At 41.5% G+C, this 23,814-nt stretch overlaps 2 protein-coding genes across 2 annotated transcripts in view; both read left to right on the forward strand.

Annotated features, from left to right (window-relative positions):
* LOC131035336 (notchless protein homolog) overlaps positions 1-23,814 on the forward strand; it is a 131,778-nt gene that overhangs the window by 22,555 nt on the left and 85,409 nt on the right. The window lies entirely within an intron of this gene.
* LOC131035337 (exportin-2-like) lies at positions 20,774-21,584 on the forward strand. Its single transcript, XM_057967014.1, has one exon. It carries the CDS (start codon positions 21,009-21,011, stop codon positions 21,453-21,455), a length of 447 nt encoding a protein of 148 aa, XP_057822997.1. The 5' UTR covers positions 20,774-21,008; the 3' UTR covers positions 21,456-21,584.

Raw genomic sequence — 23,814 nt, forward strand, 5'->3', positions numbered from 1 at the left:
GGAGGCAAAATGGGGCCCAACAACCTATTTCAAAATAAAATAAAACAAATTAAATTTACTATTTAACATATTTATTATATAACTTATCTTCAATAGCTCCAATTTCAAGAATGTTCTAAATATGCCCTTTGACATATAGTGGTTGGTAGTGAACATTTGGGTCTCTTCGGCCTTAGCATATACCTATTTAATCCAATCAATTTTGGTGCCATTTTTTGTAGCATTAGGTTGAGAGAGTGGACAACACAAGGTGTCCAAAAAATGTGTGATTAACGCTCCTTAACCAATAACCCAGCCCCTCTACTTTTTTTTGCATTGTCTGTTATTACTTGCACAACATTTTGAAAGCCTACTTGCTGAATGGCTTGGCAAAGAATGCTAGCAATAAATGCACAATCATTCACATCTTCACTATTCACTGTTCTAGAAAACATTGCCCCTTTAGGGGACATTGCAATAACATTGATCAATGGGCCACTTTTTGCATCTTTCCATTCATCAGATATCGTGGACACCCATGTTCCGACCCATGAATCCTTTTTGGGCTTCAAGGAGTCCTCTGCATGTTTCACCTCTTTGTCTAATAAGATATTATGCATCTTCTCATAAATTGGGCCCTTGTACCTGTTGATGTTATTGTAGCTTCGGTCGGTATCCTTCTTAGGCCGACTTGAAGAAAATAAAATGAGTATATATTAAATATACTCATAGGGCCGACCATGATATATATTAAATATAAAATGTAATCAATATTTGTTTAAACAATGTGAGCCGACCCTCATGTAAGAGATTTGTCTCCTCATCCAAGGCGGATATACATGAAGGGTTATCACATTTACTTGGCAATCAATCAATTGAAAAATATAAGCAGAGTGCTTGGGGGTGACGATAGCATGATATTGTCTATGGTTGGGAAGGCAACAAATTTGAGTCATTGCCCGTGGTTAAACGAGCACTTCCATTGACATGGTATCAGAGCACGGAACAGATGAGGGCAAAAACTTCCTCTGTGTGCAGGTATTTGAAGGATCAGTCTGATTTGTATGCGACACTCCCTAAATTTATATCTTTTGATTCATATCAGAGCCAACTTGAGATGGTGTTGGAGGGATCGTTGTTGGAAACCCTTGGAGTATTTTGTTACTTACAAAATGCAATACACTTCAGAAACCATTCAATCTCTGTCACAATGATTCTTGCATACCCTAGTGCCAAATCCAGAGCCAATAAGATAGGTAGAGGAGTATCTGAAACAGGCAGCCAATCAGCTAGGGTATGAGATTGCCATTTTGCGCTTGCTGTCGGAGTAGGCAGTGGAGGAGCAAGTCAGACAGGCGGTCGTCGTAAACTTCAAGAACTATGTGAGATACAAATGGGTGGTGCAGGAGGCAAATTCTTCTGATTACACGGAAATACAGTATCCTGACAAGGAGCAAATCAAAGCGGTTATTGTGGCATCCATGCTAAACGCGCCTCTGCGTGTGCAGAGCCAACTGAGTGAAGCCCTGGCCATCATAAGCAAGCACGATTTTCCCAAGGTGTGGCAAACCTTTTTGGCAGAGCTCATGTCGAACTTCTAGGCTTCCGTCAACTACAAGGTTATCAATGGAGTTCTTCAAACTGCAAACCCAATTTTCAAGAAGTTCAGGTACCAGTACAAGACCAACGATCTCTATGTTGATCTCATATATTGCCTTAATGGCTTCGCAACTCCATTGCTCGATATATTTCTGCGAATGAAACTGCTTATTGCGAGTAATTTGCAGAATGTGGCGGTGTTGGGGCAACTGTTTGAATGCCAGAGGCTGTGCTGCAGGATCTTCTTTTCGCTAAACTTTCAGGAGCTGCCTGAGTTTTTTGAGAACCATATGAAGGAATGGATGACAGAGTTTGGCACACACTTGACCACTCTGTACCTCGTAGTGGAGGACAGCCTTGTGGACCATCTCTGAGCCGCCATTTGCGAGAACATCAATCTCTATATGGAAAAGAATGAAGAGGAGTTCCAGGAGTATTTGAAAGACTTTGCTTCCGCCGTCTGGGGTTTACTCATGAACATTTCTACTATGCCTAGTCATGACCGATTGGCTGTTATTGCCATCAAGTTTTTGACAACGGTAAGTAAGAGTGTTCATCATGTGTTGTTTAGTGGTATTGACGTTTTGCAACAAATTTGTGAGAGCATCATGGTGCCCAATGTTATGATTAGGGATGAGGACGAGGAGCTATTTGAGATGAACCATGTCGAATATATTAGAAGAGATATTGAGGGCAGTGATCTTGACACGAGAAGGCGAATTGCCTATGAGTTAGTGAAAGGGCTCGCAACCCATTACAGGGAACATGTGATGGGTATGATCTCAATGCATATACAGAACATACAAGCAAAATATTCTGCTAACCCCGCTCAGAATTGGAAGGAGAAGAACTGTGCTATATACTTGGTAGTTTCTTTATCAACTAAACAGGCTGCCGGAGCATCGTCTGGTATTTTTCTGGTAATTGTGGAGCGGTTTTCGGTGCCTACACTCAAATCGATTGTAGGGGTTTATGAGACAAAGTTGTGCTTAGTTGCATCAACAAGGCTTTTATGCGAATCTCCAATATTCTTTGGTGATTCATGCTGTGCGTTATGCACACCTCACCCTGTCTTTTACGGGGACCCCCTTTGTTTTTCTCGTTGCTCTGCGTTGAAGAGAGAAGGTGAATGCCCAGTGTGAAAGCCGAATAGTCTGGGGTCAGTAGAGTCCCAATGAGATCAAACATGGAATCACATACTTTCTCCTAAATGTCTGAGTCTCCCGAGCCATTTCTAGTGTTAATGTGATTCCGAAGCATAAGTTGCAATTTCCTCTCATTTGCTAAAGTCTCGACTTTGCAAATCGAAGGCAACGAATAAAAGATTAAGTCACGCATTTTGTAGCAAAGTGTCGAGTTAAGGTTCGCTCAAATGAGCCCGTTTGGCTGAAATAAACAGAGCCTCGCCAAATCGGCTAATGAGTCGAAAATGCCAAAATAGTCTAAGTCTTGCCATCTTCCCTATTTGCCCAAAGTGAAAAGTAAGGATGGGACTCCAAGATTAGCCTAACACGCCAAAATAGGAAGCCCAGAATTCCAATCAATAAGGGCGAAAATCGCGAAATATAGGCTTTTCGGCTGAATAGAAATTAAATTGAAAAATCGCTCAGTGTAGATGAAAGTACCCGAATGGCTCAGAAGTTGAAAATCACGCAGAAAGGGGGAAAATCCCGAAAGTCTTGTAAAAGCTTCACAATGCCGAAAATAAGGAAGTTTCAAATTCACAAAGTCTCCGAACAGCCTGAAAAAAAAAACCACTTAAACTTTAAAAATCGGCCAATAAACCGAAAAGGCATAGAGAGTTAAAATGTGCAAAGCGGCGTCATTTGGCTGACAAGGAAAGAAATCGTTAAAGTCACAAAATCGGCCTTTATGGCCATAATGCAAGCAAAATCGTGAGAAAGAGGCTTTTTAGGTCGAAATTTTTAAAAATTGCGCCATTCCCCATTTCGGCCCAAACAAGAGAAACCCTAAGTCACACGATCATCGTCACGAACCAAAAGCGTCTTAAACCTTTCAAAATCGGCTCCCAGGCCGAAAATTCCAAAATAGAAGAGTTCGCAAAAATACCTTGTAGCCCGAAGTTCGGCAAATAGGAGTTAAGCGCGAAAAATTTAAAGTTTGCAAAAGCCTCATATAAGCCGAATTTCGGCACATAAAGGCGAAATATTAAAAAAGCTAAAAGTTTGCAAAATATCCAATTAACCTGAATTTCGCCAAAAGGTAAAACGCAAAAATAGAAGAGTTCGCAAAATCGCCTTAAGGGCTGAAATTCAGCGGATAGGGATAAAATGTCAATTGTCTTTAAAAGTTTGCAAAAGCCCCATATTTGTGATTTTCGGGAGACAAAGGTAAAATGTAAAAAGGTGAAGGAAGTTTGCAAAAGCTCGTTTTGAGCCGAAATTCGGCGCACCAAAAGGAAAACTTTAAAATATGCAAAAGGGTGTTAAACTTAAAACATTTGCAAAACATCCCTCTTGCCCGAAAATCGCCAGAATGAGGTAAAAAGTTAAACTTTAACGTTTGCAAAAAGTTTCTTCACCCCGAAATTGGGCAAGAAGGGTAAAATTGCGCATAACGTCCAAGTTCGTATTTTATGCATTTAGCTCGAAATTGCTAGGAACAACTAAATTCGCGGAAGGGGTAAAAGCATTAAAACTTTGGAAATTTTCAAAATGACCCTCTAGGCCGAAATTGGCAAAATCACCATTTAGGCCGAATTTCAATAATTCAAAATGGCATTCCAAGCCGAAAATCGCTAATAAATGAAGGGGCATTTTTCACTAAGTTTGCAAAAAATGACTTTGGCCTGAAAATACCAATATGAGAATGGGGCGTTAAACTAGAACTTTTCAAAAGTGCCTTCTAGGCCAAAAATCGCAAATATGAGGGAAGGCATCATTCTCTCCAACCTTTTCAAAGTGGCATTTTGACTTGAAGATCGCGAAAAATGAATGGAAGGGCGTTTTAACTTAAAACGTTCGAACGTGACACAATTAGATAAATTGCGGAGGTAATGGTGTAAATACCCAAGTTCGGCTAAAGAGACATAAAGCATTTAAAAGAAGTAAATCTTTCGCAGTTCACCAATTTTGTCTACATAGGAGAGCGAATCAAGAAGACAGATCAAACTTAATATCAGAAGTGGGAGGTTCAAAAGATACATCTCACAAAGAGCTTCTCAAGGTCCGAACCCCACAAGAAGAAGCCAAACGTTAAAATTTAATATTTGTTAAATTAAATTATTTAATTTTTCAAATTAATTTATTAAAGTAAGATTGATTGTTCGCAGGATGTCATTGTAAAGAACCAGGAGAAGGCTTGGAAACCAGAAGCCAGGCGCTGAAAGCTGGAAAAGAAAAAGATGCTGGAATGCGCGAGAGCAACCGAGCATTGGGAATCGTGCCGCTGAACAAAGATAAAGTCCACCACCGGGACCAAAGACCAAAGAACACTCCGAGTACAACAATCATGCATTCTCAGGAAAAGTGCACAGCTGGATTTGATTCCAGAAGTTCAGTTTCTGTAAACTGAAACTGTTTTATTAAATTGCCTATGGGTCTCGCGCAAGATATTTTTGTGGACAGTTATGTTCAACTACCGGATAGACTCAAAATAATGCCAAAACAGTTGTAGGTAGTTGGAATTATGGTTGGTTGGATAACTGAGAATTGAGTTGGCATGGTTTAAAGCTGCCAGCTTCTGGAAGGTAGGTCAGGACCCTTGGATGCAATCCATCCTAGCCTTGTAAAGATCTATAAAAGGCGGAAGCCTTTCTTTTGTAAAGGGTTAGATAGTTAGAATTTTGTAGTTAGATTTTAGAGTTAGAATAGGTTAGACCTTAGCAGTAGCATAGAGATGCTGCAGATTGTTGTAATAGGCAGCTGAAATCAATATATAAACATTGATTTGGTGTTTATTGTCTTGCTTTCATCCTGTGTGCATGGTTTCTTTCAGCATTTTAGATAGATCTTTCTGTTTTGGGTGTGCAGGTATTTGATAGATTCAGGCTCATACCATTGAGGATATACTGATTGTGTATCCTTTTGTATGGTTAACTTGAGCCTTTAATTATGCTTAGTTCAATTGCAGGTGTTTGTCTGAGCTGCGCCAAAATTGGGTGCTTGGTCATGCTCCTGCAGTCTGAAAATCTTCGAAGTCCCCTTGAAGATTGCACTGTTCCTGTGAGGTTGTGAGCTATTTTGGCCAAGCAGGGATTGGTTATGTTGAATCCGTCTACCCGCATACCAGTCTTGTTAATTTTAGGTCCCTTCCCTTTTGATTTTATTACGCAATTCGAGCATCGCAGCAGACCAGCTTGTTACAAAAACGTAAGTCCCCTTGTGCTCCCAGCAAATCACATCGACCGTTGAACTATCCTGCAATCAAGACCTGACAATCGAAACCTTGAGGTCGTCCCCCTTGATCAATTGAAACAGCATTAGGGATTTCCTTATCTCAAGAGAGGATAGGATACTCGGCGAGATCATTCTATTCTGCGTTGTCCAGATGGAGTTGTAGCAATGCGATTTTAGACACGTCAACAGAATAAGTGCTAGGAGGGCAAGCTGGAACGAATTGGATCCTTCTCTTCGGAGAGATTCGAAAGAGTCCTGAAGTTCAGCCCAGAACGAGAAAGATTCGCTGGATTTCACTTCTATAGGTGTAAAAGTTATTGTAGGGTTGTAGACCCCAGTGAGCCCAGTTTGTCAGACCAGCAGTTTGCTGTCCCAGAAAGCACGGTCTTCACGACCCCAGCTGCTACAACTCCAGTTCCCCCTTTGGTTCCATTAATTCAGCCACAGATGGCGCAAAATCAACCTGCTCCAAATGGTGCCACCTGGTTGGTGGACAACCCATCACCAATAATTTTCACCAATTACCATGATATGCCCAAAAGTCCGGATAGATTTTGTTCAATTTTTCATGTGAATGATTTAAATAGAACAACAAAAGAGCATATCAAAATATTTGAGGATGTGTTGCATAACAGACGAATTGAGTACGCAGACGTTGCATGTAGACTCTTCCCTTACTCCTTGGGAGAAGACGCATTTTACTGGTTTATCCACTTGCCAGTATCATCTATTGATTCTTGGGAAAAGCTGAAGATGGCTTTTACAGGAAAATATGGTATTCCCACAACTCTCACCGAGCTATACAGACAATTTGTGGAAGTGAAGAGACAGGGACACGAGCCAATTAGTTCCTTCAATAACAGATTTCACAAGGCCTTCACCCGGTTGCAAGACCCATAAGTGGTAAGTGATGCCTCGGCAAGGGAAATTTATTATTCAGCTCTGGATTTTCTGACAGCAATGTTTGTCCAACAGTCCCAACCTGCACCGACTACATTAACAGAGGCATATGCTAAGGCTATGGAGATCAGTAAGGGCTTAGGCCGAAATATCGCGGGACCATTGCTGCAATTGGGACCCCCCACAATGCCCAACCAAATTCAAGAGATCACTCAGTCCTTGGCTCACCAAACGCCTATCATGAACCCAATCCTGCAATTGGCATATCTGCCCCGCAACCTACAAATCAGTTGGTGCTCCATCCGGGACCACCTATATCTCAAATCCCTCCTAAGCAACCCGTATATCTGCAAAATACTGCAGTATCTTCTAGAACTTAGAAGGAGAAAGATGAGATGCGGTAGTTGACTGATCAAATGAAGAAGCTTTCCTCTGAAGTTACTTATGTGCGAAACCAGAATAATCAATTGCAGAGCAACCAGAGGAATCAACAACAAGGCCAACATTAGAATCAATATCAAAACCAAGGATATCAGAGGCCTACTAGGACATGGAATACCTGTCCTAACAATGGAGGAGTCCCAACATTGCTAGATAACCCACTAGCACCAGAAAGCAGTCCGATAGACAGGGTATTTTTGGCAGAGGCGACTCTATCCAATTGGTGCAGGTTGCATAATACCAACCAACACTTGGAGCTGCATTGTGATGAATTTCAGGCGGCAACGAATATATTCCAGTGGGAGGTTGAGAAGACAATATCTCAACCAACACTTCCACCGGATTTGAGATAGTTCCGTCGCCAAGGTATGATACAACCCTTGTTCTGGAAACCTATATTCCACCCTTTTTTCTTCCCTAATCAGGACGAAAATGAAGTGGCAGATCCAAATCAGCCTGCAGATGTAAATGCTTTCCAGTAGTACCAACGTGGCAACCGGGGGTATTATAACAACAATAATCAGAACAACAATAGTGGCCCCTATACTACTTCCATGCCTCCAAAGGATATTCAAGTCCCCCCCGATCAGAATGCTAATAATAACCCAAGTTATCCCAAGGCGCCACAACAATATGCAAGCCAAGGTCAGCCGCAAAAGACACATGCTTCCCCAAAAGCACCTATTTTTCCAAATCAACCAACTGCTGCCACAAACCAATGCCCAAGTACTAAATCGTCTAGTAATGCAAAAATTATCAGGCTACGTCAGTTGGTGGCGGATGAATTCAGGAAGGTCAAAATCAGTTTGTCCCTTGTTGAACTAATGAAGGTTTTTGAGGTCAGAGATACGGTCTTGGGCAACCTTAGGGAGCCATCACCTGTTCAATCCAAAGGAACCGATGAGAACTCGGGACAAAGAGTGCCACTAGAACAACCCCAGAAGGTCAATAACGAAGTAAGAGGACCAACAAATCCTAGGGGTGCAACAATGAATTACGTTGCACAACCAAAATTCTCAGTTGATCAGCCTATAGAGACCTGTTTTGGAGTATGTGCACGGGGAAGAGCTCAAGATATTTCAATAATGAACAATGATACAGTCCCATTAGAACCCACTATCAATTTGTTTACCGAAAAGCTAGAACCTCCACCTTTCTTACTAACTCTTAGAATCTCTGGTAAGAATCTACATAATTGTCTCATAGATTCAGGCGCTTCGGCTAATGTTATGCCTTTATCCGTATGTATTGCTTTAGGCCTAACCCCCACCAAGACTAACCGGAAAGTGACCCAATTAGACAAGTCTGAGGTAAATGTGGTGGGTGAGTTGAATAATATCCATATGCAGTTGATAGTAGATCCGCACATCCAGATGTACATTGATATCCAGGTAGTGGACATTCTAGGAGCATATGGTATGTTGCTCAGCCAAGACTGGACCCGCGTCCTTAACGGCTGGCTGCATTCAAGCTTCACCCATATGCGGCTGCCATGGAGAGGAGTAGCAAACCAAATCCGAATTGAGTTTGAACCCAGGCTTAAATTGATGATTATCGAGTATAACCAAACCAATGAGACTCTGTTTCTAGAATCTGATATGGGGACTTATAGGGCTGACATAGGCTCAACAAATGAAGTTTTGTTGGTGCAATGCTCAAATCCAATTTAGAATCTGGAAAGAATTGTAGAAGATCATGATGATGTGATGCCATCATTAGAAGAAAACAACCTGTTCAGCAGTTTTAGAGACTTTTTCTGCAAATACGTAGAACAAATACAACACTTAAATTGCAGAAATTTTATTAAGGACTTGCTTCTATCCGACTAGTGCAGAGTCCACAATGCCGCCCATTCTGAAATAACGTGTTCATTGTGTAGGGTAGCATTAAACCAGGTATACAAGAAACACCCAGAGGTATTAGAGGCCCATACACTTAGCCAAGAGGATATTGCTTCGCTCGTAGTTCCTGAAAAGGAGGTTCCTGAGCAAGAAAAGAATGGGATGCCGAGCCCAGAGATCCCAATCGGTAGAGTGACTAACCCAAATCAGACTTGGACATTAAGGTTCGATGGTTCAAAATCTAAGCGAGGAGCCGGCGTAGGAATAGAATTGATAAGTCCTACTGGTGAAACTTATTTGGCCGCCTACAGACTACAGTTTCATTGCATTAATAACATAGCGGAGTATGAATCTTTGGTTCATGGCTTGCTGTTAGCCATTAAAAAGGGAGCCCAGATACTACATTGTTCTGGGGATTCAGAAGTAGTAGTCCGACAAGTTAGAAAGCAGTACACATGTCACGATAAAAGACTCGGTGTTTATCGCAACCGTGTGTGGGATATAATCGAAAGTTTTGATGCTTTCAACATCAGAGCCATCTTTTGATCACAAAATCAGGTTGCTGATTCATTGGCACAAGCCGCAAGTTCATTAGAACCCCTGTCAATGTGAAGTTTAAAGAAATTCACGTTTGAATTGACATCAGTCCCATCTATTCCGGACAATGTCACTAATTTCCAGGTGTTCAATGATGATAGGCACATCATCGATTTCATCACAAGCTCCGATGTGTTTGCAACACAAATTATTGAAGAGGAGGACCCTCAGGAAGTCGAGATCGACATCGAAGGGGTCTTGAATCTCAAGACAAACACTATTCCTAAAGGTATGGTGCAACTGGAGAGGATCTTCGACTGGGACTAGCTCAGGTCCCGCAAGGAAGGTACTTTCGAAGGAGGCGCCTGTGAGAAGATTAACATTGGCACAAAAGAAAATCAGAAGAATGTGTTGATTGGGAAGGTGTGTACATCTCAGGAAAGGGATGGAATCCTCAAGAATATGAGGGAATTCCCAGATATCATTGCTTGGGGGTATGAAGATCTTAAGACTTATGATACTTCAGTAATAACTCATACTACACCCTTAAGGCCAGACTCAAAACCTTTCAGGCAGAGACAACGATCAGTAAATGCCCTCCTAGAGCCTTTGATCTATCAGGAGGTTAAAAAGTTGCTGGTTGCTCGTATTATTTTTCCAGTTCGACATTCTACTTGGGTGGCCAACCTAGTCCCCGTAAGGAAAAAGAGCAGTGAAATCCGATTGTGTGTAGACTTCCGCAACTTGAACAGAGCATCAGAAAAGGACAACTACCCACTACCTTCGCTAGATGAGGTCTTGCAGATGGTCAATGGATCCCAGATGATGTCTTTTCTGGACGAATATTTCGGTTACAACCAGGTAATGGTTGAGTATGAGGACCGGCTGAAGACCGCATTCACCACCAAGTGGGGAGTGTTTGCCTATAGAAGAATGCCTTTTGGTCTAATCAACGCAGGGGCAACATTTCAGCGTGCCATGGACATCGCCTTTAAAGACCTTGCGGGCAAGTGCATAATCATTTATATGGACGACTTGACAGTATTCTCCAAGAAAAGAGAGGACTATGTGAATGATCTGCGGAAAGTTTTTCAGCGCTGTCGCCAGTTTGGGATATCTTTAAATCCCAAAAAGTGTATGTTCGGCGTGACCAAAGGTAAGCTTCTCGGTCATGTTATCTCAGAAAAGGGGGTCTCAATTGATCTTGAAAGAATCAAAGCCATACTGCAAATTAATCTCCCTGCAAGCAAAAAGGAACTAAAATCATACTTCGGGAAGATAAATTTTGTCAGAAAATTTATAACCGGATTCGCAGAAATAGTTCGCTCGCTCAATGACATGCTCAAGAAGGATGCCAAGATAGAATGGACCCCAGCAACCAAAAAAGCATTTGAAGAGATCAAACAGGCTATTGTCCAGGCGCCAGTTTTGGTAAGCCCAGACTATCTAAGGCCATTCTACATTTATTCTTTTGCTTCCGAACACACCTGTGCAACAATTCTAACTCAGCAAAAGGAGGAAGAAGGGGAACACCCAATAGCGTTCATGAGTACTCCGCTGAAAGATGTTGAGTTGAGATACCCAACTTATTGAGAAGCAAGCTTACGCATTGGTTAAAGCCATTAAGAAGTTCTGGCATTATATACTAAGGAGTAAGATATATGCCATAGTGCCGGATGTTGCTGTAAAAACATTACTGATGCAGAATGAGCTGGGCGAAAGGAGGGGTAAGTGGGTGACCATCATCCAAGAATATGACATTGAGATTCAGCCCATGAAGCTAGTGAGAGGTCAAGCTCTGACTCAGACCCTCGCGTCTGAATGCTCAGGAATTGTACATCAGCAGTACTTCCTGGAGCAAGTCTCTTCAGACGAATGGTATGATGACATAACCTTTTATCTCCTTAATCAAAAATGTCCATCACACCTCAATCCAGTACAGAAAAGGGCTTTGAGGATGAGCAGTCATTTTATGCTGCAAGGAGGATGAGCAGTCATTTTATGCTGCAAGGAGTTGTCTTGTATCAGAGAAACCACAAGGGGATTTACCTGAGATGTGTAAATAGAGATGAGGTAGGTCAAATCATAGAGCAATTCCACGCTAAGTATGGAACAGGTCATGGGTCAGGGTTGGCAACAACCCACCAAATCCTCAGGGCAGGCTATTATTGGACCACCCTATTCAGAGACACCCATGAACACGTTAAGACTTGCCATATTTGCTAGGTAGCTGTAACCAAGGAGCGAACCCCAGCCATGCCGTTGCGGGCCAGTCTTAGAGGTAAAACCATTCGACCAGTGGGCTCTCGACTTCATTGGTATGATCAACCCACCCTCCTCTGCGCAACATAGGTACATTCTTACCGCTTCTGATTATTGTACGAGGTGGTCTGAAGCTGAATCTTTAAAGCAATGCAATGCTGATGCTGTTATCAAATTTTTTGAAGAGAACATTGTTACACGCTTTGGTTGTCCTCATGCTTTAGTCTGTGATAACGGTTCCACATTTGCATCATTAAAATTTTCTAACTGGGCTTTTGATTATGGGATAACTTTAAAGTTTTCATACAACTACTATCCCCAAGGCAACGGTTTGGCTGAGTCCACCAATAAGAACTTGCTACAAGTGATCAAGAAAATTCTTGATAAAAATCCAAAAGATTGGCATACGCAACTCCGATTCGCCCTTTGGGTAGACCGTACTAGATGTAAGTCCGCCATTGGAACTTTACCATACCATTTAGTATATGGCCTCGATCCTATTTTTCCCATACAATTGAGAATACCAACCCTGCAGTTCATGCAGGAGTATTTGGGGATCGATAACACCGTAGAGGCCAGGTTGTCCCAACTGCTGTATTTGGAAGAAAAAAGAGAACGCCATTGATAATTTTGCTAAGCACCAGAAGGTGGTCAAGCGTTGGTTTGACAGAAGGGCAAAAGTAAAAGCCTTCCATATCTTTGACCTCGTCCTTTGCTGGGACAAAGCACATGAGCGAAAAGGAGAGCACGACAAGTTTGATAATCTGTGGCTCGATCCTTTCCAAGTTTTTGAAATTTTGGGAGAAAATGCATTCCGATTGAGGACCCTAACAGGTGAGGACGTTCCCTTGCCTGTGAACGGTCAATTCCTTAAGCATTACTTCCAGCGTTAGGTTTCTTTTGAAACCTTTCCCATGTATATAATAGGATAGTCTTTCCGCTTTCTTGTTTAGTTTAGTTTATTTCCTGTTTTTGTTTTGGGACCCCCTTGTCAATTTTGAAAGGAAGTTTGTGTGCTATGTGCGACATTGGTGCAACATTAGAGTTTGGCAACCTTTCGCTTCTAGGATCCTGGTTTGGGCAGGACGCTTAATTATCGGAGCGCCCCATAATGAGGTCAGATTGATCTAGATAGCCTTTCTCTGCAAGATCTTGTTTCTTGTCAAAACCCATCCCTGACATCGTGATTACTGCACAAATACATTTTAAAATCACATATAATTAGTTGTTCGTCAAAGGGACACTACATCAACGATAAGATCCGAAGCTCTGCTTCAGCGACCACTGTTATGCTCAATCCTGCGTAGGCTTCACTGCCTACTATGCCAAAAAAAAGAAGAGGAGGAAAATCAAGAGTAAAGATGCTTGAAAAATCAACTTGATATCAAGCATAAATTTGGCAAAAGGGAATGCAGGCATCTCTGTCGATATCGAAAAAAATAAAAATAATTTTTTTTACTACCGGAAACAAAGCAATCTCTGTGAGCTAACAGGCGATAACTCCGTTGGGGCTATGAACGCCTGTGGCAGCGGGGCTCTATCCAGGTTGCTTTTGAAGTATCAGCTCGCTGGACAACTTGACATAGTGAAACATTGATGCCTCAACTCTTTCTAAGCTGGAAAGAACTTCACTTGCACACACTGGCTAATCCGATTTTCGCGTGATTCGATTTGACCCGCAACATTATCTGGTTTTGAAAGACCTTTCTCTTTTTCTCGTCTAAATTGTGGTGGTTAACCAGAGATTCTAGGTTTGGTCCAGACTTGCGTCCTTGAAATGACTGGAAGCATTTCTCCAACAGAGTCGCCATTTGTTGTGCGTTGCACACACTCCCTGTCGCCGACAGGGTCCCCCTCTTTTGGTTTTCAGTCTTCGTCCCCCTGAGTTTCGATTTTTTATTTTTGTTCGCTGTCCCTCTTGTTGGGATTCGGGAGGTGGTGAAGCAGTAACCTTTGCAGTCATTGAAGAAAGGGGGTGTTTGGATTTTTGAGTCGCATCGCTTGGGAGTTCTGCGCGGAGAGTCGCATCATTTCTGAATGCCCAAAATCAGTCCAAGGGAGATCTGGTCACAGCTTAAGCGAAATATCCTTTTGACCCAATTTTCACCATGAAGTAAAACGCTTAAGGTTTTTATTTTTCAAATATCACTTCTTGGCCGATTTTCGCCAAATCTGAGGGCAATGTCAAAGTGAAAAGGTTCGCAAAAAGGCCTTATGGCCTGAAAAGACAAGTTAAATAAAGAGTTGGCAAAATCCCTCAGGAGGCCGATTTTCGCCATGAAGGAAAACATCCAAGTTGAAACCTTCGCAAAAGTGGTCTCTAGGCCAAAAATCGCCCAAACATTGGAAAACACAAACTTTAAAAAGTTTTTAACATCCCCCTTTAAGTCGATTTTTGCAAAAAATAAGTCAAACGCGAAAATAGAAGACCTTTTGCAAAATCAATATGAGCTGAAATTTGGCGAATAGAGGCAAAACGTTAGAAAAACTGAAGCCTTTCAAAAGTACCTGATGGGCCGAATTTCGGGAGCTAAATATCAATTTCATAAAATGCAAACCTTTTCAAAACACCTAAATTTGCTGATTTTCGGGGGTAAGAGGCTAAATGCAAAACTTGAAGAAAGTTTGCACAAGCTCCAAAAGGGCTGATTTTCGGTGAACAAAGGCAAAATATCGAAACTCCCAAAAGTTTGCAAAAACGCCTTGTAGCACGAATTTTGGCGAATAGGAGTAAAGTGTCAAAAAGCTAAAAGTTTGCAAAAGCTCGTTATAACCCGAATTTCGGCGCATAGAGGCAAAATATCAAAAATATTGGAAGTCTGCAAAAACGCCTTGTAGCCCGAATTTCGGCAAATAGGAGTGAAGTGTCAAAAAATTTAAAGTTTGCAAAACGCCTATTTTGCCCGAAGTTCGGCGATAGAGGGCAATATCAAAAATATCGGAAGTTTGCAAAAAGGCGATATAGCCCGAAGTTCGGCGCACTAAAGGAAAACTTCGAAAATTGAAGAAGTTTGCAAAGGAGCGTAGAAGCCCGAATTTCGGCTCAGAGGAAAACTTCGAAAATTAAAATTTGCAAAAGAGCGAATCAGGCCAAAGTTCGGCGAAATATCAGAAGTTTGCAAAATGGCCAAAAGGGCCGAAGTTCGGAATAAGGAAAACGCAAAAATTAAAGTTTGCAAAAAAGCAAATTAACCCGAATTTCGCACCAAAGGGAAAACTTTAAAATATAAAAAGTTTGCAAAATGCCTATTTCGCCCGAAGTTTGGAGATAGAAGACGAAATGCGAAGCTAAATTTAAAGTTTGCAAAATAGAGCCAAAACGTCAAATAGAAGAAGTTTGCGAAGGAGGGTTAAAGGCCGAAGTTCGCAAGGCCAAATCGCTAAAAGGAAGGTTTTTCTTAAACGCCTCTCTCAGTTGAAAGGGAATCGTGTGAGGAGGAGAATTGTTAGCCCCCGCAGTTTGCAAAACCTTTCTTTTCCCTGAAAATCGCCAAAGATAAGGAGGTCGCAAGAGGAATTTAGGGGTTTTTACGATTTGAAATTTGCAAGTGCTCCAAGCACTGAAGTCGCGAGGTAGAACCTAGGCGGTTTCTTAGGGTTTACATGTGTTTCCTTCAGCCCCAAAATTGGGCAATTTGAAAACCACGTGAGTTAAAGGAAAGGGCATTTTCAAAGTTTGTAAAACGACCCTGCAGGCCGAGTTTGCACAAAGCCCTTTTAATCCGAAGTTTGGGGAGACCGCGAGATTGACACCTTGTTTGCCAGGTAAGCTCGCTTTGTCTCCTTTGAAATCATTTTAAATAAATGCAAGATTGGTCAAATGTGTTTAAGCAGATAATATAAAAAATTAATTAAATGGTGAAATCCTGTAGACCGCATCTTTTTCCTTTTGAAAGGCATCAAACAAAGCATTTAAAGCAGAGTCTGTCAGGAAAATTAACCCAGGGATGCAAATTTCAGACTTAGGAAATTTTGAACCTCATTTTGGAAAATTGAACTTAAGACTTTGAGTGCAAATTTAGCAATAATTGAACAGGAAATTTTGAACCTCATTTTGGAAAACTGAACTTAAGACTTTGAGTGCAAATTTAGCAATAATTGAACACCCAAGCCCTGAATCGCAGCCAAGTAGCGAATTTTAAATGGAGAGCTTAATAACATTTCATTTCCAAATTAATCAGGCTCTTTTGCTGAAGCATCGTATTTTCTTCTAATTTCAGTTTGCTATTGATCCTTATGTGCTAACGTCATCCTCTTTTTGACTAACTTGTTTGTTTCCTTCATCTCGTCATGTAATCCGCGTCTGGTTGTGCAGGATAAATGCCTAAATCTGCTGTAGAATCCTCAAAGACGCCTGGTGCAGCCAGAATTTCTCGGGTTTTCTAAATCAAACATTCCCCACAAAGGCAAGAAGATGAAATACCAGTACCAGAGAGGAGGATTGAGGGAGTCAAAAGTCCAAAGCATATGGGAAAACATAGGCGATACTGACTTGGGCCACATAGACATTCAGGATTTCAGAGACTGGGTATATTCTCCTAACGCCTATGGCAAGCCTAGGCGGATGATGGAAAGTGGTATTGCCCAGGCAGCAGGATTTCCTCCATCAGTGCAGAACTATGAGCTAGTAGTTGAGGCTGCCCGACATTATCAGCCAGAGACCAGATTGGTAGTTCTAGAAAATACGGTCCTAGCTGACTTCACACCTGAGGCCATTGGCGAAGCATTTGACATCCCATTCCTAGATAACCCCATTGCGACAACCATAGATGAAGCACAAGTTGCATATGACATGAACCCTGCTAAATGCAGGACATTGATAAATGAAAAATGGTATAAGGAGAGAAGGCCTCCGAGTATTAGAATCGGGAAAAAGACCCCCAGAAGTGACTTTCATAACGAGCAGGGTGATATGGTCACCTTACTTAGCCGGGTTATGGGACTCCCTCAATTTAACTTTTTTGAAGAGTGGATGTTCTACTTTACGGAGTAGGTCTTTGTTGGGAAATCCAAGTTCGACTGGGCCCAGATCATCAGTGATAATATCCATACCTAGTTGGTCGAACTTGAAGAGAAGAAGCACTTCACCATGACCTCCTACCTAGTCTATATGCTCGCCCGACACCAGCCGCTGACAAGATTGATCAAGAAGGGTGAAATCGGGAACGGGCCCAATCAAGTAAAGGTGTATGACTGCTATCCTCAACTACATTACTATGACATAGCTCAGAGGGAAAAGAACAACCCCGCTTATGCATTTGGTCAATATGAGCGTGTCAATGATGCCTTCACAATGCGCCTAGTCAGGTTGATGCAAGGGGGATTGCACATAAGGCTCTCAGAGCAAGCTACCATTTTGGTACGAAAGTACGACGCTTGGTTTATTCAATTCCTTAGGTTCTCCTATATTAGAATAGCCGGATTTGAGGGAACTCCGTTCCGACTTCCACTCTATCCAACATATAAAGTAATTCTTATGGAAGTTGTAAGGCAAGCACATCCAGCGAGCAACTTACTAAGAGACAAGAAATAGTCCGGATTCACCTTCCCTATGATTTTGGGTAACCTGGATGTGCATTTCAAGAATTTAGTGCAAGTCGATGAGTCACTTGTTGAGTTAGCATCTTATGGCCTACAGGAACATTTCCCAAGGAAATGTTTTGATCATGACAATTTGGCAAAAAGAGCCTATGGCAGGCGCTACAGAGCAAAGGAATCAATTGAAGACTATTGGAAAAATTGTTCTGATGACTATGAGGTCCGACGACGTGAATATTCAAGGTTAAGTGTGTAGCAGATGCGGCTTTATGAATACCGTCGGGTCCCAGATCAAGTGACAGATTCTGGCAATTGCTTGCAAGTCCAGGATTTTGAGGCAGTAAAGTACCTCTTGCCGGGCATTGATTGGTCTCAGGATCCGATTACTGATTTTGAGGCAGTTATGGAAGCTCCCGGAAGGTATACCGATCATTGGTTACACCAGCAGATCGAGAAACTGACCCATGAGGGGATTCAATTTACATAATATATGATGGGCAGTTTTGATTCCCAGTCTTCGGAAGATGAGGGAACCTCAAGTGCACCAAAGGAAGAGGTTGAGAAATCCGAAAAGAGGAAGAAAGCTAGAGCTAACAGAGGGACTCGGGCATCAAAAAGGACTAGAAGGGAAAAGATCCCTATTAGAAGACCAGAAGTCAGTTCGTCATCCAAGGACCCCAGTTCTGAGGACGATGTAGTTGAGCTTGACTGTATACCTACTCCGCCCTCCCAGAGCGATGTTGATGCATTCGAGGCTAATAATCGTCCGGCACAAGATGAGCTAGGTACAAAGGTAAAGATCATTGATTCTAGTCAACCTGGAAATCAAGTTGAGGAAGGAGAATTTTCGCCTAATCAAGAGGCTGATATGCATGAACTCACTCAGGGGAGTTGGCATGGATTACAGCTGAATAGTGTCGACAGGGATGACACTACCGTCGAAGGAGAACAAAAGGTGGATGAGACCCACGAGCCCGACAGAATTGAAGAGCAACCATCACATGGGGATACCCGACAGTTGTTCAGTGAGGTAGAGGAGAACTCGGCTGTAAGTAAAGGGTTGGATACTACTTCTGTTCCTTCTATGACAGATCAATTGCAGATAGGCAATGAACTAGCTGAAACCTCTAAAGAGCAGAGTGGGAACTTGGCCATAACATTTGAGCAGATCATACCTCAAGACTCGTTAGTTGCTCGTGCACAGCGGAAGGTAGCCACCAAGCCACCTATTGACTTGGAGGATATTTTCTCTTGCATAGGGGAAACAAAGTCCAAAGGGAAGAAAAATCCTAAAACCTACTCCCAGATCACCAAGGATGGGCAAAGGAACCGCACCATCCATATCGCTACCCTGCCTATCGATAAGCCAGCAGATCAAATTGCATTGGCCGACTATAGCATTACAACCGTCCCGATAGGCCGAGCCACCAAAGAACAAGAAAGGGAGGAGTTCAAGGACTCTGTGCAAAATATGCTCAGGCAACTCGACGAGATAACTGCTGAGAGAAACATGTACCGAATTCGTGCTGAGCAGGCCGAGGGGTACATTGATCACCTGCTAAAACCGCTGCATCATGCCCCTGAATCCCATGTTCCCCCATTAGCATTGGTGCAAAGGACTACAACAGAGTTTGAAGGAGTACGGGATACCGCTAAGGCTGTCAAGGAATGGATTCGAGACATTAAGGAAAAGGGAGAGCTGATCATTAAAGATGTAAAGGAAATGACCCACCACTGAGAGACCATTCTAGTCAAATTGTTCGAGGTAAAGAGGGAATGTCTCAGGGTTCATGAGGTCGTTGGTACAAGTCTTCCCGTCATGAGGGTTCTTTTCTAGACCCATGCGCAGATTCCCACATTGTCCGCTATCCTGGATCCCTATGACATCAGCATCTTTAAAGAATGGTATTGGACCGTCACCATGAAGAATGAAACAAAAGGGACCATAAAGAAAGAGTAGGAGGAATGCGAGGAAATTCTGAAGAACATGAGGGATCTTGGTGGAAAGATCCTCTGATCAATGGTTTTGGACTGGAAGAATAGTTTGTCCGATGACAGAGTGCAACCAGATTTGGAGGATAGATTGAGGATGGATAAGGTCGCCTACTCCACGGAGGACCTGGAGTTTGCCAGTGGATTGCATTCAGACATTTTGTGTTTTGAAGCTCATCGGTCCGACTGGAAGGATGGGTTAAAGCATGTAGCTCGTCCTTTGGAGGGCATGCAATATAAAATACGCCATCCTCCTATGCCTCAATTCATGGTGTTGTTCCAGCTATGCATCAGATTTCAAGACTATGTTCGGGCAAAATGTGTGGCAGGTCAGGACCTCTGGAAGGAATATTTGCACGCCGAAGATGAATTTCTAGAGAAAGGGTCTACAACAGAAAAAGAAAAAGTGCTTCCATAAAGTGCAGAATTCTTTTAAAATCTTAAAAGTACTTTTTGGCCATAAAGTTCATTTCTAACTGCCAAGTCAATTGTAAATTTTGAGCTTCGTGCAGGTGCACTTTTTGAGCTGCTTTTTGGTAGTTATTAATTGCCTTTTTGGGTAGTTATTATTCCTCCTTTGCTGGTTGTTGATATTTTGCCTCCTATTTATGGGTATGGGTACTATGTTGTATTGATGAATCTGGGCCACTCGTTTTGTTTTAATCTTGGCCATTCATCTAAGTTTTGAAACTCTATTTAAAGGGGTTGGTTTTCCCTTATTTTTGTAAGAAGTCTAAGATTGTTGCTGAAACTTTGGCGAAATTCATGTAGAATTAATGGAAATTAAAGGCTGTCTCATTTCTTTGTGAGTGCATGGTCTCCTTCTTCACCATTTAATATTCTTGTTATGCATTTTGTTTTCAGATAGTATTTTTAGGATAATATTTGATAGAAACCTTGGTGTTCATACCATTAAGGATTGGCTGATTGCCATTTCCCCCTGCATGGTTAGTCTGAACCCATTTGTGTGCTTAGTTCGGTTGTTAAACATCAAATGAATGGATGTCAAGTTTTGCATTTATGTTTAGTAGCATGACAATTCAGCTCCCTTTGAAGATTGCACTAGATTTTACAACATTGTGCTTTATTAGCTGATAATGTCAAATCTGGTTTTTTGAGGTTTCTGTCTATCTTCCTGAATATATTATCTTAGATAAATTAATTAGATATTCTCTCTCTTTTTCCCTTCCTTTTTCCCCCCTTTTTTTTATCAAAAAGAAACCATATAGTCAAGCTGAGTTAGTATCAATCCAAGCAAAAATCAGATAATATAGGACTGTTGAACTTTAGGGAACTCGTTCGAAACCGATTCCATCTAACCTTAAGTTCCCTTTGTGTTTCCAGCAAAACACATCGAACCGCTAAGCTATCCTGCAGTCAAGACCTGACAACCAAAACATTGAGGTAATCCCCATTGATCAAATTAATACAACATTAGGGATTTCTTTATCTCAAGGGAGGATAGGCTTCTTAGTATTTCTATTCTGTGTTGGCCGGATGAAGTCGTAAGTTCAGCGATTTTAGACATGTCAACAATTCACACATTCAGCTCTGGGGGAAAATGCGTGATAGCATTATGAGTTTTCTTGTTAGACCAGAGGGAGAGAGGGTGTTGGAGGAGGTGGAAATTCTAGACCTAGAAGAAACTGTAGGATACACTCCAACATTTGCTCAACTTTACAATGCCGGAAAGAAAGAGGAGGATCTAGTTACGGATGTTAAAGATCCCAAAGGATTTCGTGTATCCTCATTGGCGAGAATTTCTGCACATGCTCCTGGAAAGTATCTTGGCATCATTCAACATTCATTGGAACCAGCCAATCAAATTGCACTTGCTGAGTTCTGTAGTACTTATGGGTTTGCTATTGTCTACGACGGATCAAGGAGCAGAAGGATGATGAGAGTTCACATTCAAGGAAAGAAGAGCTTGATACATCCTGTGAGGAAGTCACACAGGCTGAAGAATGGAGACACAACTTGGTGGCACATAACTAGAGACATCTCTTGAAGAGGAAGATCCTATTCAATCTGTCATTAATGATGAGTTTCTTCATAGAAGAGGAATTAACATTCAGAGGGAGTCTGACAAACCATTAGAGGCAACCTTGGACAAGGAGGTCAGGAGGTTGGAGCTTCAGAGGGAGTCACATCATTATGAAGGTTTGTGTTAATGCATTCTTCTCTGTGAGGGAGAAGTTTGAGGTGCAAGCCCTTGTTAATGCATTCTCTTTGTGAGGGAGAAGTTTGAGGTGCAAGCCCTTGTTAATGCATTCTTCTTTGTGAGGGAGAAGTTTGAGGTGCAAGCCCTTGTTAATACATTCTTCTCTGTGAGGGAGAAGTTTGAGGTGCAAGCCCTTGTTAATGCATTCTTCTCTGTGAGAGAAGTTTGTGGTGAAAGCCCTTGTTCCACCCTCTGGGAGTAGCCATGGTGGATGTCATGTTGAGAGACTCCATGACTTAGCACTTGTGTATATTCACCCTCTGGAAGTAGCCATGGTGAACGTCATGATGAGATGACGACATCACGTTGAGTGACTTAGTGATGGGTACTTTTGTTCATTTGCATTTTCATTCATGGGAGTAGCCATGATGGACCCACCCTCTGGGAGTAGCCATGGTGGATGTCACTACATGACTAAGATATCGAGAAGGATTCCTCCCTAGCTAAGAGGGAGTGTTGATGTTATTGTAGCTTCAATCGGTATCCTTCTTAGGCCGACTTGAAGAAAATAAAATGAGCATATATTAAATATACTCATAGGGCTGACCATGATATATATTAATTATAAAATGTAATTAATATTTGTTTAAACAATGTGAGCCGACCCTCATGTAAGAGATGTGCCTCCTCATCCAAGGCGGATATATATGAAGGGTTATCACATTTACTTGCTAATCAATCAATTGAAAAATATAAGCAGAGTGCTCGGGGGTGACGATAGCAGGATATCGTCTATGGTTGGGAAGGCAACATATTTGAGTCATTGCCTGTGGTTAAACGAGCACTTCCATTAACAATACCCCTTTGGAACCTCATTAATTGATTTCATCATTTTTGCCAATATGGTGAGCAAACAACATTGAATGCCAATCCATTTGCATAGACACATCTAGCTATGTCTTGATCAACAATCTTCTAGACTCATTGTGAAATGTTGTTCCAACTGTCACTTTGATCTCTTATCTATAGAGGTTACAGGGTATTTTTTAGGTATGGGCAAAATGGTTGGTCCTTTTTAGGTTGAAGATGAGAAGGCTGTGGAGGGACTTTCATCCCTTTCGATCCTTTCTTATTCTTTAGCAAATAATGAGTTACATCTTTTTTCCCTATTGCACGGTCTGCTTTTTGTTGCTCTTCTATAAATGCCAAGACTTGTTCCTTTGGAAGGCTTTTATCATCTGGTTTGGGACAAAATTTGATGCCTTGGTTAGGGATAAAGCATAAATGGCCTTTCACTCGACTGTATGAGTTCGAATTTCTTGCTTTGCAATGACCACAAATCCAAAAGTAACCTCTTCCGCTTGAAAGTTGTATCATTTCAAGATATCCAAAGGGGAGAGTGTGGGTTTGTTTTGAAGCGGGGTTGGCTTCTAGAGCTAGAAACAATTGCCATTGTAATTGTTAAGATAAACAAGACATTCGAAACAAACCAAAAAGAAAAACTTGAAAACAAAACTAGAGAGTTCATTTGTTAGAAAAAATGTAACGAAAAAAAACCCAAAACTTCAAAAAACCTACCTCTTTTGAAGAAATCTATAATGTCCCCTTTTGTTTGACCTTCGAAAATAATTAAATGATTAAAATTAAGTTGTCGAAAAATAAATAAATTAAAAGACTACTAATTTTAATTAGTTCTATATTATGAAAATTTATAAGCAGGTCCCTTTATTATTAAAATGGAGTAAAATTATATTCTTTTTGGAAAGTTCCAGGAAACATTATAAAAGGAGGAATGAAGGAGTTATTTGGCATTTTGGAATATTTTTATGAAACCCTTTCATTAGAGAGATTGAACCTGGTTCATTCTTCAGCCTAGGACAACAACCCTTGGGAGACAGGTGGATTAGATGAAAACCCGACTCCATCAGTGGGTGGATTTGCTGTAGGATTTACACTTGGGCTTCATCGGTGAAATTTGTGGAGTCTTCTTTGAAGACAAATTTCAGACATATTTGATAGACCTTTAGAAATAAAGGCTTGTGGAGATCATTTGATATTATTTAGCCGCTTGGTTTCAGTCAAGGTTATGTTATTTTATTGGAATTGTACTCCTTATATATTCCTTTCACTGGCTGATTATAGCTTATCCAGCTATCATCAGATATTGCCATGGAAACACGTATGGAGCCATATGGCTTAGTTGAGC

Source organism: Cryptomeria japonica, chromosome 1, assembly GCF_030272615.1.
Source record: "Cryptomeria japonica chromosome 1, Sugi_1.0, whole genome shotgun sequence".
Taxonomy (NCBI): Eukaryota; Viridiplantae; Streptophyta; class Pinopsida; order Cupressales; family Cupressaceae; genus Cryptomeria; species Cryptomeria japonica.

Excerpts from the sequence above, each read along its gene's own strand:
- LOC131035337 (XM_057967014.1), top strand. The coding sequence starts at position 21,009 with ATGCGTGATAGCATTATGAGTTTTCTTGTTAGACCAGAGGGAGAGAGG.